The sequence below is a fragment of the Ceratotherium simum genome, chromosome 31 (assembly GCF_057802395.1).
Source record: "Ceratotherium simum simum isolate JZ-2026a chromosome 31, ASM5780239v1, whole genome shotgun sequence".
NCBI classification, from domain to species: domain Eukaryota; kingdom Metazoa; phylum Chordata; class Mammalia; order Perissodactyla; family Rhinocerotidae; genus Ceratotherium; species Ceratotherium simum.
Genome location: NC_141930.1, coordinates 32,147,515 through 32,164,241, shown reverse-complemented (window position 1 = coordinate 32,164,241; position 16,727 = coordinate 32,147,515). Strand labels below are relative to the sequence as shown.

At 33.8% G+C, this 16,727-nt stretch overlaps 1 protein-coding gene across 3 annotated transcripts in view; it reads right to left on the bottom strand.

Moving 5' to 3' along the window:
- Positions 1–327: 327 nt before the first annotated feature.
- Positions 328–16,727, bottom strand: part of RB1CC1 (RB1 inducible coiled-coil 1) — a 94,213-nt gene continuing 77,813 nt past the window's right edge. For 2 of the 3 annotated variants that reach the window (XM_004435695.3, XM_087420575.1), the window contains 6 exons: positions 11,600–11,654; positions 10,502–10,549; positions 7,510–7,568; positions 5,728–5,864; positions 2,508–2,578; positions 328–1,734 (listed from right to left, as the gene is read on the bottom strand). In XM_004435695.3, the coding sequence (XP_004435752.1) occupies positions 1,657–1,734; positions 2,508–2,578; positions 5,728–5,864; positions 7,510–7,568; positions 10,502–10,549; positions 11,600–11,654 (448 nt within the window). In that variant the 3' untranslated portion in view covers positions 328–1,656. The remainder of the gene's footprint in view (positions 1,735–2,507; positions 2,579–5,727; positions 5,865–7,509; positions 7,569–10,501; positions 10,550–11,599; positions 11,655–16,727) is intronic. The other variant, XM_014791529.2, reaches the window with a different exon arrangement.

Here is a 16,727-nt window from a genome sequence, read left to right as displayed (position 1 = left end):
TTGTTTGCTTTATAAAATCATATGTGAACACTGACGGGATAGATATAAAATAGGATATAAGAAAAACTATAAGCAACAAAATCCAATATTAAAGAGCAACATTAATGAGATGATGGATTTGATGTCATGCACCAGCCCATGACAATTCCACAGCACAATGACCACATATTAAATTTGAAGGGCACCAATTAAGCCAAAGTGGCCCACCTGGCAGATTCATTTAGACCCAACCAAATCTGCTTAACAAAACCACTCTCTATATAAAGTAATTTATTGCTTTGGTATTCTTTGCATTACTGTGTCATGGAAGGATTGAATAGAAACATGTGAAATCATTTGTTCATTTATTCATTAATATGTTGTCAAATTCAGTTTTCTATACACTGTGGTGTTTATTCCATTTTCTGTAATATTAGATATACATACTTAAAAAAATATTTAACTTATTTTTATGAAGAAATTAAATATTTTCTGAAAAAGAATCATTTTATTATTGTTCTCTAGCAACAAACCTGAAACAAGTCTCATCCAACTCAACTAACTCATTTAAATACCTCTGCTCCACGGCAATTTGTCTAAAGATCTAGTTTACACAACTCTATTCTACATAACACTGTTTTACCCTGTTACATAATATATAGTTAAAGAACATTTTTGTAATAAACATGTTTCTCTTTTGATATGATACAGAACAAGTTTTTCACACTTCCCAGTAATCACTCAAATATATTAAAAATGTATCCTCCTTTAAAAGGCACACACATTTACAGGTTCAAATCTTTATTGTTTCAAAATTCTACATATCTTTTCCAATACAATATTTTGTTATTTAAATGACTTTTAAATGGTTAATGTACAATGAATATGTTTTTTTCTGAAACTGAACCATGAATTACGATTTCATCAATATAATTATTCTAAACAGAATAATAAAGATGCTGGGAAGGTTTGAGTACTGCATTTGAAATTGTCAATAGCACAGACTCTTCCCTTTAGAACCTAAGTGACCAATCTGTTGAAAGTGCTTTTGAAGATTGCAGATTATGGCTGACCTTAAAAATCAGTCAATCAAATTAGAGTTCCTTTTTGTTTTGAAACATCAAAGGGCATTTAAAAAAATAAATGAAACAATTTGCTTTAGTAATCTACAGAGGCAAACTCAAATTTATGATTATCTGCATGCAATACACTCCTCTTTAAATAGTTTTGAAGAATTTATACATTTTATAAAGAATGTGTTAAAGAGTGCAAGTTTTCTCATATTGATTTCACAAAAGGACAAATGCTGGTAATAATAACTAACATTTAATATCTAGGTTCGAGCTTATGTATATGTAACAGGCAATTAATATGGCTAATCATAAGCCACAATGTACAGGGTATGCCCTTTGAGAAAATGAACTAGTTTGGTCCGCATTTCTAGAGTTATTTGGATAAAAAAAACAAAAACAAAACCATTTTAATTCAGCCAAGGGTTGTGATGAATTTATTGTTCCTACAATGTAGCCAGTTAAAAAGTAAACGATGTACACCAATGAAGTATATTGTCATGTTGACTTTTATATAAAAAGATGGCCTGCTGTTTCTGGAGTGAATAATGAGCACTGTAGGACAAATCAGAAAAATGTCACAGAATGTATTAATGTCTTCCATATGTTATACTTTCTTATTCCATGATACCGCTTTCACTCTGTAAAACTTTGTCCCCAAAGGAACTTTAAATCTGTTTTGTGCCTAAGAAGGAAAGAAAAAAGAGAATCACTTACATGATTAAACCAAATTATATAGGTATTGTCCTATTATACTACTCAGTGCTAGAGTATTGGGGAGCAGGGTAGAAGTCTTTATCAAAATACACAAGATCCACTCCTCACCAGGTGAGATTACATTGAGCCACTAAATAGTGATGGAAGAAAGAGCTGGCAATCATTGCTCAAGAATATAGTATAAAGAGAGCCCTAAGTCATTATTTTAAGTATCAAACAAAAGTTGTATTATTTTGGAGCAGAAGGGCCCAAAATTACAGTGAGTTAGAAAGAATTCTTACTAAATTTCACCGATTCTATAGCATTGACATTGCTGACATTACAGTCAGGTGCATTTTTAGCCATCAAATATTTTACATTATCTTTCTTCAATGGGGGTAGCAAATGAAAATAAGAAAACATCAACTCTATCTACAAACAGATTCCCTTTTAATCACCAGTTACGCTATGTTCTTTTTTTTTTGCAAATGAAAACGCCAATAACTTAATAATCACAGAACAGAAACTTGTAGTAGTTCTCCTGCACAGGTTGATGGATTGTTAGTAATCTACCTCTACTATCTAAAGATAAATAACATAAATACTTACAAAATTGCTGATTCAAACTCACACTCATTAAATTCAAGGTCTAACTCAAGTCAGCTAAAGGCCAAGGATAGCACTATTAACAATTTCTATATAAAGCAGTATGAAAATCTTCTTTATAATTCCTAGGTTTGTATTATATGACGTAGTTGTTACCTTTTTGGCTTGACAGTATTCCTTTTCCATTACTTTTCCAAGTACCCAAGGTCTTCTAGATGCACCTGAAGCTATTGAATCAAATTCATTAATTTCTTTTTGAAAGTACACTTACAATTACTCATGAAAACATAACTAACTGCCAGAATCCAAACAGACTAGTAAAGTTCACAAGAATGAAAGAATGTCTAAGACTTTTAAAACTGCTGAAATCACTGAAATGCATAACAATTTATAAAACAAAACTAAATTTATTTTACTTTTCAACCAGTAATTTTGGCTTTATTTACTCATTAAATTCAGATGGCTAAAACACAGAACTAACAAAGTTCAGGAAATACAAATAATCTAAATACAAATCCAGCACATAAATCTAGGAATTCTAGATTAGCTCAATAGTGCCATCTACCGAAAGTGCTAACACAGATGACCTTTTCCATTTCTGACAGCAGATAAAGTCACATAGGCAAAATTTATTTTCTAGGTTGAAAATAAGGGGCAGTGCTTCCATCACCAGTGCTCAAGGAGCAGGAACTGCATCTTTCTCACAGCTATACTCCACAGTGCCTGGCACAGCAATGTGAATGTAGTCAGTGCACAATAAATAACTACTAAAGGTTAAGAACCAAAGAAAGTCTAGAAGGGTAGTACTTGTGTGAAGGGGAGATAGAAAATGTGGAGGAGACAGGATGAAAAAGCTAGTCCTTACAGAGCCCAAGTGTGACAAGCTAAGAAGAGGTAAATATTCATTTTCTTTTTAAATTCATGAGAAGAGAAGCTGTCATAAAAAAGGTGACTTGAAAAGTATTTGGGCAATAAATTATCTGTTCAGGCTAAAGCCTTTGAGATTCCCAAAAGAAGCCAAAACTGATTTTTATTCCATATACACAATTTGACAAGATATAAATGAAAGATATTCTGAATAAACCATCAGAAATGAACATATAGATACTATCACATGACAGAAGGATAAAAGCCCCAGGATATGGAAAATATGCTGAAGAATAATAGAGCACTCGACAGACAATTCATCATTTCTGAAAAGAATCATCGAAAACTAAATCCTTATGTTTTATGTGTGAGGAGTAATGAGTGCCACTGTCACAGGCATAAAAACATTCTGGTGATCCACACATTCCCAGGCAATGAAACAGGGATATGGTAGCATTGGTGTCCTCTGCTCTTTATACCACAAAAAAAAAAAGGAGGGGGTTCCAAGGTAAAGTAAGATTGTTAAATAAACTCTTTTCTGCAGGACTTTTGAGAGCCTTTAAAATGGTAATGTGTGTTGTAAATCTCTAAGAATATGCAGTGAGTGTTTCCTAGATTTAAACACTGAACTCTTCCTATTCTTAGAAAATGTACACTGAAATATTTAAAGATTAAGGGCCATGATATAACTTAGCCTCGTATGGTTCTGGAAACAAAAATGTGCACACATTTGTGTACGTAGTTATGTGCTGCCTAAAACGTTTTGTTCAACAGACAGCATATATGACAGTGGTCTTGTAAGACTAGTATCATATAATTTAGCTGTGTGGTAGGCTATACCATCTAGGTTTGTGTAAGTACTGTAGGGAAGGAAGAAATTTTCCTCTACTCTTCTAGGTTCTTCTGGCTGCTCTAAGAATTAAACTGACATGAGACAGAACAACAGGAGAAAAACAAACAAAAGTTTAATAACATGCACACATGGGAGAAACTCAGGAAAACCGAGGAACTCACCAAAATGGCCAAAAGCCTAACCTTAAATACCCTCCTCAGCTGAAAATAAAAGAAGATGCTGGGGATGGGGAGAGTCAGGGACTTCAAAGGGAAGGAAAGCTATTCACAGGTAGGTGAAAAAGAGGAAACATTTGGAAAACAAGTGTTTGGGCGCACAGAAACAGAAGAACACAGAGGGGAGCCCAACAAACAGGCTTTTCTAGGTTCCTCCCTGTCCACCACCTAGTTCATGTTATGTTAATGTGATAGCTCACTTCCTGAGACTGGGTTTTTACCTGAATACTTTCAGGGAGTTAAGGGGCAGTTAACGAGAAAAACTTTTGAGTCCTTTGTTTCTTAAAAATAGCCTAAAGTAATCCTCATGTTAAAGAGATACATTTTGGGGTGGTAAATTTTGTTCCCCTTCTGTACACTCTATAATGTTTGAACAATGGCTAAATTGTCTAATGATGCATTTCTTAGAACATGTCCCCATCGTTAAGTGATACATGACTGTATTTATGTATTTGTACATTTAGACAGACACATGTAGAGATAATGCAAATGGGGCAAAATGTTAACAATAGGTAAATCTGGGTAAAGGTATATGGGGCTTTTTTGTATGTTATGTAACCTTTTGGTAAATTTAAAAATCATTTTTAAATAAAAGGTTTAAACAAATGAAAAACAAAAAAATCAAAGAAAAGAAATCAAGTTCATTGTTTTCAAGATACAAAACCAATTAGTTGTAAGTTTATCTTTTCATTTTTCATGGTTACATAGAAACTGTACATATCTATAGACATTCTATATAACCCCCACCAACAGCCACGGAGTAATCACGTGACATTGGCCTAGTTCAGGAATTGGTATTTGACTATGTTGACAAGTCATTCCAAATAGGAACGTCAATCTAAATGGACAAATATTGTCCATTATTATTTTGTAATAATTCTATTTAGATTAAGTATTCCAGGGTATCTATTCTGTTCTTTTGGAATTCTTTAAAGATCAAAGTAATAGAAAACAGACATTGTAATTTAGTATATTTTAACAAACCTTATTGCCATTTTTATAAAAATGATATTGACAAGTTTAATGAAAAACAAGGTAGGAACACAGGATGATAAATAGGATAGAAAAGACATTTTATAATTTAAGAGAAATTTTTGTCTTTTTGCCAAAAAAAGGTAATGCCTTTATAAACAAACAAGCATGTATTAAGCTTAAAGAGGTTGTATTTATATGAGAATTTTGACAATATAATTCTGCTACTGCTAGGGTATGAGATATCTGACCCAACTGCATTAGCTACATTCTAATTTTGAATTGTCAATAGAATCCGGGAAAATAATCTAGACATGTATATTTATAAAAAATAAGCGAAAACAATAGATTAAGCAGAGTTCCCTCTTAGTGATTTAATTCTGACATAATTAGACAACAGGGGATAAAAATCTTTAATACAGTCTCTCCATTCCAGGTTTATTATTTTAGTTATGGATGTGACACTTACCACCCTCACCTGGTTTGAGATCCAGGGCAGGCAGAGACTCTGAATGCAGAAAATATAAGGTTGGACTAACAGTAAATAATACATAATTGTCGTGGCGTTCATCTAGGATGATGAGTACCAAATCTCCCACCTGAAAACTGAAAAAAGGAAAGTAATTTTATTGCCCTAAAGAGTTACTATCACCCTATTCTGAAAACATTAAGTATATATTCTGCAATGTTCAACTATATATTCAAATATCAATGCAACATTAAATTTCACATTTACATGATATATTTTACTCTCCCCAGCTCCTAATGGGAGTGACGGTCATATACAGTAGATGTCCGATGCCAGCGACTGTGAAAGACCAAAAATATTTTAAAATAAAATTTCCAATACTATCTATCGTTTAAAAAAACAAAACAAAACAAATACTTGGATAAGGGGGAGAAAAAACACCCATTATAGCTCATCTAGTCATAGAAAGAAGGTATTCATCCTAATCTTCCATTTTACAACAAGAAACGTAAATTCAGAGGGAGTGGACTTATTTATAGTCACAGTGGCAAAGAAAGAACTATATACTATTTCTCCAGTCTCCAAGTACAGTGCTCTTCAATTTGAAAGAAAAACCAACTGAGCTAGCTTCACGTACTTCTAATCAGGTAACAAGTCAATGGAAATTACTGGTTTGGGGTGAAGGCCTGAAAGAAGGGAGCAAGGAAAGAAGTGGGTACAACTGCCTACGTGCTTTAAGTGGTGTCTGTCTCTTCAGAGTCTTTTATAGAAATGCTGTTCAAAATATCAACAGGCCTTGAAAGTTAAAATCTCAGATTTCTTAGTTGTCGAGATAATTTAATAGGCCCTACACCTGTTAACTCATCAAAATCACTGGAGAAGCTTTTAAAAGATAGCAGTGTTTTATTCATTAAATGTTTATCCAAAAATACTTGTTGCCTACCTAACAAGATGTGGCAGGCACCGTTTTGGCTAAACACCAGATGATAATACCTTAAAAAAGGTAGATGGGGACTCCCTGAGGCAGTTTTTTTCTTAGCTCATCTCTCCCTAATCTTTGAAAGACCATGATTTGACTTGATTTGACATACAGCTGGTAGGTAAAGACAGCTAAAACCTAGCCCTTTCAAATCACTGAGAAAAGATAAAAATCTAATGAGAAGTTAAAGGTTAGTAACCACAGATATCATACAACCAAAAATTTGATCAACAAATCTATTATAGACAAAATAAAGGTTCTTTTAAGACCCTCCTTTCAAATAACCCATGCCCCAAACCAATACATTACTATGGAGTAATTTGGTCTAGGAAGACTATTAAATTATTCAACTAATGAATTAAACAGTGTATTATGAATTTGTAGCATATTAATAAAATGAAGTCTGAAAAACAAAAATGAGGAAACCCTGCAACTTAAAAAATCAAGACTCTCCAGTCTAAAATGAAAAAGACTACGGAGATAAATGGGATTTAAAAGAGGTGGCACCAGGTGAAAGTGAAACAGAGTCAAAAAAGCTTTAGGAATATATATGTGTAAATGATAATTAAAGCTGTAATAAGAATGACTTGGAATGCAATCCTAATGTTCCCCGAATAATTAAGAAAAATGCTGCTTTGCAATAAAAAATTTCACTACCCAAAAGTACACAACACTCAGCTCAATGAACCTGGATCTGAACGATTATAACCACTGAAACACACTTTCATTAACAATTCAATACTATCCAATTCAGTAAATTTTTTTTTCACAGAAAAAACAAGAAATATAAATAAAATACTTACTCTCTAATAGCTATCTTTTCAGAATGCCTTGAGGATACTGAAGACATGCTCTGAGACATCTAAAAAAAATGAACGGTTCAGAAAGCTTATACAATTAAAGCACTACCCGTATTTACAGTATTACCTGTATTTTACAGTAAAGACTACTAAGTCTTTACTGTAAAAATTTCTTTCAGTGTTACACACATTCATGTCTGTGTCCCAGCTTTTTTAAGTAAACTTATATGGTTCATTAATACAATTTCTTTCCTTCAACAATCACTTTCAGTGGACAAATTTACCTACATTTTTACTTATGTTATTTCCTTAATCAAAGTTGGCTAGATTAAAAACTGAATAAAGAATCATATTTTATTTATGATTACATATTCAATGTTAAAAATATCACATGGAAAGAGACTGACATTTTTCAAGAAGAGTTTGAAAATTCTAACACATCAGTTTCGAATCTTTCCTTTTGGCAAAAGAACAAACAAACCAAAAAACTCTTTAGAAAAATCTTATTCAAAATCCAATATCTAACTAGGAAAAACAAACAAAAAATACAACACTACTCTGGTTGAAATAGGGGTGGGAGGATCAAGTTCTGAGAGTTGGTAAAGTTCCTTCTCTCTCACTTCCAAGGTAACTCCTGAGATGCCTCAGGTTAAAAACCCACTATTCTGAGCAAGCACTAAATAATGAAAGGTGTGATTTCCACCCATTTCCTCTCCTGATGACAAGCACAGTAGAATGGGTACATGCTAACTGATCTGCTGTTGCCTTAGCTCAGCTGGGACTGCTTGCTCTTCAAACAGGCTTCCATCTATTTCTCACACCATCACATGATACATGGGATACTTGTTCCAGGTCTTGGGGCCAGAAAGGATGGCAGGGACCCCTATACTTCCTAAGCAGAGTGGGCCCAACACATGGTCAGACAAATCAAATTCAGATAAATGGAATTCTCTTTGTTTAAGTCTAATTTTGATGCTCAGAATTTCTTCCACTTCCCTCTGAACACTATCTGGAAAAATGTAGGGTCTCAATTAGTATTTAAAACAAAAGAGAAAGAAAAGAACAACAACAACAACAAATACTGAACAGGAAGGCCTAAAAGTATATAGCAACTTATTATCAAAATCATCCAAATGGCATATATGCTGCAAGTGAAGACCTTTTAATCAACCATTTTCCAGACTATATTCAACTTTATTTAGATTTTTAAAAAAGCTTAAGTTTTTCATATATTTACCATAAACGTAGGCTTAGATTTGAGGAAACACTATGTGAATACAGTTGTAAACTGATATATATAAGCATGATTTACATTGAGATATCGTTCCGGGTGGGAGTGGGATCCTCTTTGGATCTGAAAGGGCAAAATTCTTTCATTCTTAAGTATCTCCCAGGCATCTACTGTGCACCAGTTACTATTCTAGGTGCTAGGAACACAGCAGTGAACAAAACTGACTGAAACTCTTGCCCAATAAAGCTTATATTCTATTGCTGATACTGCATAAAACACAATATTGAGTAAGTCTAGGATAGGCAACTCTTCTTCTAAGTCTTCTTGAAAAATGGTTTGTTCTACTTACAGTAATAGCAAATGGTCTTATGCTTATTTTGGTGATAAATTAATGATTGACGGTCTAATGACTACAGGATATGTAATTCTGGCACAAGAAAGGCATCCGAAAGAAAGCAGATGTTTCCCTATAAGATAGTTTATTTTTAAAAAGCTCAATTCTAATCAGTATCTTAAAACTTTTTAAAAGTATTGAACACACACCTTAAACTGTTCCTATTTCCTTATAAATTAAATGATAAGAATTTGAAAAATGAAGTAATTACTTTATTAAAGCATGTAAGATTGATTATAAAACTGACTGTTCAAGTAATTGGTTAAATTCACAGGTTAGAGTAAAGCCAAGATAATTTAGAAGACCATACAGGGTCTCATGCAAGGTGTCAGGTTCAAATACTTCCAGTTAAAATAAAAAAAGATTTGTAAAAGGATATATTAAGTATGCACACTTATGAGTGAACACGTGAATCTTCAAAAGGCTTGTAAAGAGTAGCTCTAACTTATTTACTGACTTAAGAATCCTAACTTGAGGGGCCAGCCCCATGGCTTAGCGGTTAAGTGTGCGTGCTCCGCTACTAGGAGCCTGGGTTCAGATCCTGGGCGCACACTGTCGCACCACTTGTCCGGCCATGCTGAGGCAGCGTCCCACATACAGCAACTAGAAGGATGTGCAACTATGACATACAACTATCTACTGGGCTTTGGGGAGAAAAAGGGAAAAAAAGGAGGAGGATTGGCAACAGATGTTAGCTTAGGGCTGGTCTTCCTCAGCAAAGAGAGGATTGGCATGGATGTTAGCTCAGGGCTGGTCTTCCTCAAAACAAAACAAAAGAATCCTAACTTGAGGGGCTGGCCGCGGTGCAGCACTTAAGTGCACACACTCTGCTTCGGCAGCCCGAGGGTTCTTGGGTTTGGATCCCAGGCGCGCACCTACGCACAGCTTGTCCAGCCATGCTGTGGCTGCATCCCATATAAAGTAGAGGAAGATGGGCACGGATGTTAGCCCACGGACAATTTTCCTCAGCAAAAAGAGGAGGATTGGCATTGGATGTTAGCTCAGGGCTGGTCTTCCTCACATACAAAAAAAAGAATCCTAATTTGATAGTACAAACACATATAATTATGGAATCCTAAGAGATTATAGCTTATTAATAATCAGAAAAGACTGTCTTGATTTTACTGAGTGCTTTTAAAATTATAATAGTAAGGTCGTCCACTTGGTCAGGTCTACAGGCACAGATGGTAAGTCAGACCCAACGTCATCACTCTAAGAATCAACAGTCATCAATGACCAACGCGGCTCAACGAAAACTACTAGAAATAAATCAATCAAACCGTACATTCTTCTGATGGTAGATCTTTATAATGAAATATAATGCCAAAATTTTTAAATGTTAAGATCAATTGGACAAGAGAAAACCTTACCAGTCTTTGATTTAACCGCTTGTTTTCTTCTTCTTTCAATTGTAATGTCTATGGGGGAGAAAAAAGAGATCTATGGTTTATCCTTATATCTATTCAAATCTAAACATAATGATTGTCAAATTTTCTTAATCTTCAGATTAATGGTCGGTTCTAGTATGAAAGGTCAGTGGGGATATTCTTTTTTATGGATCCTTTCTGATTCTTTTAATTATTTACAGGCTAAAAAGAGAATTAGAATAATTTTAGGTACATTTACCTCAGCCAAGTGTTCTCAAAATTAAAATGCATTAGAATCATTTGAGGAACCTGTAAGCATGCAGTAAATATCTGAGATCTATCCCCAAAGACTGTTATTAGGTCTGGCCTAAGAGGAGGAATCTGCAGTTATAACATACACTCCAGTTGATTCTGACGTAGATGATCACACAACCCTTTAATAACAAAAGAATGCATGCTAGAACACAAACTTTTACAGTTCTGACTTTGGATTCTTATTATACAAGCTTGTAAAGAACAAAAGATTGTTGATAATCTTAAAAGCCTAACGAATGAAAAACGTTCTATGAACCAAGATATGTTAAATTTGAATCAAAATTACGTATTATCTGATAGTATGACTGGGAGACCTCTTACTGCCGATATTTTCCTGTTTATTTCAATTAATCTCTACAAAAAATAACTTTTCCTCTTCATTTTCACATATTCTATTTTTGTCCAATTCTAGAAAATATTTAATACCTTGTTTTTGAAATAAATATGTAAAATTCATATTTATAATGTTTTGCTGAATTCTGAACTGCACTGAATAAAACCATTATTCTATATTTTTACTTTATAAAGACCACCACCATTTTTCTCTAATACAGACTTCATTTATTGGAAAGATATGACAAATAAGAGGCCTGAAATACTATTGCCAATTGTTTAGCCACCTGAATCGAAAGTGACCGAACTTCTCAAAACATCAACCACAGAAATAACCATTAAAAAAAGATCTAGTTTATAAACACAGAGTATGTTTTCAACATAAGGTTTATTTAACTGCATCCCCAGAGTGAACATATTAAACATTGTATGTCAAGAAAACAATTTACTTACTCGTTCTAACAGCATTATCCTCTGTTTTTCTTCAGATAGCATATGGATATTTTCTCTAAGAGAGAATGATTCATTTTAGTTTAAGTCTTTTAAAATTTTGGACTTTACATTCTTCAATAAGATTTTGGAAATTTAACTATTAATACAGAGCACTTAAAAAATTTAAGGGTTTGTACTAAATTTTCAAAAGCAACCTGTTTAAGTCAGGATACATTTCAATGGTGTATATTGTTTGTACCAGAGGTCCTGAACCTAGATTTATAAACCTTTTAAAAGTAAAAGCAAAACTGTGCGTGCATTTTTCTAGGGACAACGTCTTTTAAATTTCAAGTTTTTTTTTTTTTTTCAGGGATTAAGAACCACTCTTCTTTCTATGCGTGGATGAAGCCATGTTACCAAAAAAGTGGTAGTTCTTGGGTGGCTTCACCATTAAAGCCAAAAACAAAAAACGCCACACGTCCTTGAGCTACAGAGCTCAAAGAGTCAGTTTACACAAAAACAAACCAAATCTTAATAAAGACTTCAAACATATTACTAAGTGGCTATAATGTGCTAGTTACTGTGCCATGTGTGAATTTGCCCATCACACTAAAATATTCAAAAATTAATTAGAAAGAAAAAAGGAAATACTGTGTAGGTTTTTATTTTATATTTTTACTATTATTTTTTATTGAGGCATAATTGACAAATAAAATTATAAGATATCTAAAGTGTACAACTGCCTCGGGAGGGAAGAGGGCAAAAGGGGTAATAGGGCACACGTATATGGTGATGGATGGTAATTAGTCTTTGGGTGGAGAACATGATGTAGTCTACACAGAAATCGAAATATGATGTACACCTGAAATTTATATAATGTTAGAAACCAACGTTACCTCAATAAAAATAAATAAAAAAAGAAACAAACCATTCAAAAAAATAAATAAATAAAGCATACAACGGGATGGTTTGATATACATACACATTGTGAAAGGAGTCCCTCCATCAAGTTAATTAAGACATCCATCACTTACCTTTTTGGAGGCTGGGGGAGAGAAAACATTGAAGTTCTGCTCTATTACCAAATTTCAATTATATAATAGTGTTATCACCTATAGTTACCATGCTATACATTAGATCCTCAGACCTTATTCATCTTATAACTGAAAAGTTTGCACACTTTTACCAACCTCTCCCTATTTCCCCACCTGCCAGCCTCTGGCAACTACTCTCCTACTCTGTTTCTATGAGTTTGACTTTTTTTTTTTTTTTTTTTTTTTTAACATTCCACATATAAGGGATATCATGCAGTATTTGTGCTCTAGGTCTGGCTTATTTCACTTGGCATAATGCCCTCCAGGTTCATCCATGTTGTTGCAAAGGGCAGGATTTCCTTTTTTCTCATGGCTGAATAATAATCCATTACATATATATATATATATATATATATATATATATATATATATGTTTATATGTTTATATGTTTATATATATGTTTTCTTATCCATTTTCTTTATAAATTCATCCATCAACAGACACTTAGGATGTTTCCATATCTTGGCTACTATGAATAATGCTGCAATGAACATGGGAATACAGAAATCTCTTTGAGATAAAGGCTTCGTTTCCTTTGGAAATATATCCAGAGATAGGCTTGCTGGATCATATGGTAGTTTTATTTTTAATTTCTTGAGGAATCTCCATACTGTTTTCCATAGTGGCTGTATCAATTTACATTCTCGCCAACAGTGTTCTCTCTTCTCCACATCCTCTCCAGCATTTGTTATCTCTTGCCTTTTTGATAACAGACACCCCAACAAGTGAGAGGTGATTGATATCTCATCATGCTTTTGATTTGTATTGCCCTAATGATTAGTGATATTCAGCACCTCTGCATGTATTTCTTGGCCATTTGTATCTCTTCTTTGAAGAAATGTCTATTCTGGTCCTTTGTCCACTTTTTCATTGGGTTATTTATTTTTTTGTGAGTTGTGTGAGTTCATATATATTTCGGACACTAACAATTTATCAGATATATGATTTGCAGATATTTTCTCCCATTCCATAAGTTGCCTTTTCATTTTGTTGATGGTTTCCTTTGCTGTGCAGAAGATTTCAGTTTTAGTCCCATTTGTTTATATTTGTCTTTGCTGCCTTTACTTTTGGCATAAAACTCCGAAAAAATCACTGCCAAGACCAATGTCAAGGAGCTTACCCCGAAAAAATCACTGCCAAGACCAATGTCAAGGAGCTTACCCCTTATATTTTCTTTTACAAGTTTTATGCTTTGGGTCTTACATTCAAGTCTTTAATCCATTATGAGTTGATTTTTGTGTGTGGTGTAAGATCGGGGCCCAGTTTAATTCTCTTGCATGTTGGCTATCCTGTTTTCCCAACCCATTTTTTGAAGAAACTATCCGTTCTTGAGTATTCTTGGCTCCTTTGTCATATATTAGATGACCCTGCATGTGGGGGTTTATTTCTGGCATTTTCATTTTGTTCCATTGAGTCATGTGCCAAGACCATACTGTTTTATTACCATAGCATCATAATATAGTCTGAAATCAGGAAGTGTGATGCCTCCAGCTTTGTTCTTGCTCAAGATTGCTTTGGCCATCCAAGTTCTTTTGTAGTTCCATATGAAGTTTAGGATTGTTTTTTCCTATTTCTGTGAAAAATGCCATTGGAATTTTGAAAGAGATTGCATTAAATCTGCAGATGACTTGGGTTAGTATGAAGATTTTAACAATATTAATTCTTCCAATCCACGAACATGGGATACTTTTCCATTTATTTGTGTCGTCTTCAATTTCTTTCATCAATGTCTTATAGTTTTCAGTGTACAGATCTTCACTTCTTTGGTTAAATTTATCCCTAAGTATTTTCTCCTTTTTGACACAACTGTAAATGGGATTGTTTTCTTAAATTCTCTTTCTGATATTTCATTGTATAGAAATACAACTTATTTCTGTATACTGATTTTGAATCCTACAAATTTACTGAATGTATTTATTAGTTCTAACAGTTTTTTGGAGGAAACTTTAGGGTTTTCTATATATAATGTCATGTCATCTGCAGAGAGGTAATTTTACTTCTTCTTTTCTGATTTGGATGCCTTTTGTTGTCTTTTCTTGCCTAATTGCTCTGGCTAGGACCCCAGTACACTATGCTGAATAAAAGCGGCAAGACTGGGCATCCTTGTCTTGTGCCTGATCTTAAAGGAAAAGCTTTCAGCTTTTCACTGTTGAGTATGGTGTTAGCTGTGCCTTTGTCACATATGGCCTTTATTATTTTGAGGTACATTCCCTCTACACCTGCTTTGTTGACAGTTTTTATCATGAAAGGATGTTGAATTTTGTCAAATGTTTTTTCTGCATCTATGATCATATGATTTTTATTCATCATTTTGTTAATGTAGTGCATCACACTGATTGATTTGTGGATGTTCAACCATCACTGCAGCCCGGGAATAAACCCCACTTGATCACGGTGTATGGTTCTTCTAATGTATTGTTGAATTCCATTTGCTAATACCTTGTTAAGGATTTCTACATCTAAGTTCATCAGGGATATTGGCCTGTAATTTTCTTTTCTTGTAGTGTCCATGCTGGGCTTTATTATCAGGGTAATTCTGGCCTTATAAAATGAATTTGGGATTGTTCCTTAGCCTTCTATGTTTTGGAAACGTTTCAGAGGTTTAGTTTTAGTTTTTCTTTAAAAAATATTTTGTAGAATTCACCAGTGCAGGCAACTGGTCTTGGACTTTTCTTTCCTGGGATGTTTCTGATTACCAATTCAATCTCCTTACTAGTAATGGGTCTGTTCAGATGTTCTCTTTCTTCATGATTCAGTCTTGGAAAGTGGTGTTTCTAGGAATTTATCCACTCCTTCTAGGTTGTCCAATTTTTTGGTGTATAAATGTTCATAGTAGTCTCTTATGATTCTTTGTATTTCTCCGGTATTAGCTGTAATGTAGGCTTTTAAACACTTCTGCAGGTATAATTCTCCAATTATATTTTAAGCAACTTGACTGAAGGCAGAAACTGTGTTTTCTTCTAAAAGTTAATTCTTGTAGAAAGACACTTTTCCTAGTCTAAGGTTATGAAGATTTACACCTATAAGAGTTTTAGAATTTTAGCTTTTACATTTAGGTCCATGATCCATTTTAAGTTAATTTGTGCTGTATGCTAAAGATCCAATTTCATTCTTTTGCACGCGGATATATAGCTGTCCCAGCACCATTTGTTAAAAAGGCTGTTCTTTTGCCCATTGAATTGTTCTGGCACCTTTGCCCCTAATGCAAGGGTTCCAATGACTATAAATATAAAGGCTTATTTCTGGAATCTCAATTTTATTTCATTGATCTATACATATGTCAGGCTAACATCAAACTGTCTTGATTATCTTAGCTTTGTATTAATTTTTGAAATAAGGACGTGTGTGTTTCCAACTTCACTCTTCTCTTTCAAGATTGTTTTGGCTATTTTGGGTTCCCTGCATTTCCATATGAATTTTAAGATCAGCTTGTCCCTTTCTGCAAAAAAGGCATGTTTCAATAGGAATTGTGTTGAATCACAGATCAATCTGGGGAGTAGTGGATCTTACCAAGATTAAGTTTTGCAATCAATGAACACGGGATGTCTTTCTAGGTCTTCTTTAATTTCTTTCAACAATGTTTTGTAATCTTCAGTGTACAAGTCTTGAACGCCTTTTGGTAAATTTATTCCTAAGTATTTTTGATGCTATCATAATGGAATTTGTTTTCTTAGTTTCATTTTTGGATGGTCCACTGCTAGACAACTGATTTTTGTATACTGTTCTTGTATTGTACAACCTCACTGAACTAGTTTACTAGTTCTAATAGATTTTTAGCAGAATCCTTAAGATTGTCTATATATAAGATCATGTTAGATATGCAAAGAGATAATTTTACTTCTCTTTTCCAATCTGGATGCCTATAATTTCTTTATCTTGCCTAAGTGCTCCTCATAGAATTTCAAGTGCAATGTTGAGTACCAGCAGTAAGTGGACCATCTTCTTCTTGATTTTAGAGGAAACGCATTCAGTCTTTCACCATTGAGTATGATTTTAGTTATGGGTTTTCATAGATGCCTTTTATTAGGTTGAGAAAATTCTCTTCAATTCCTAG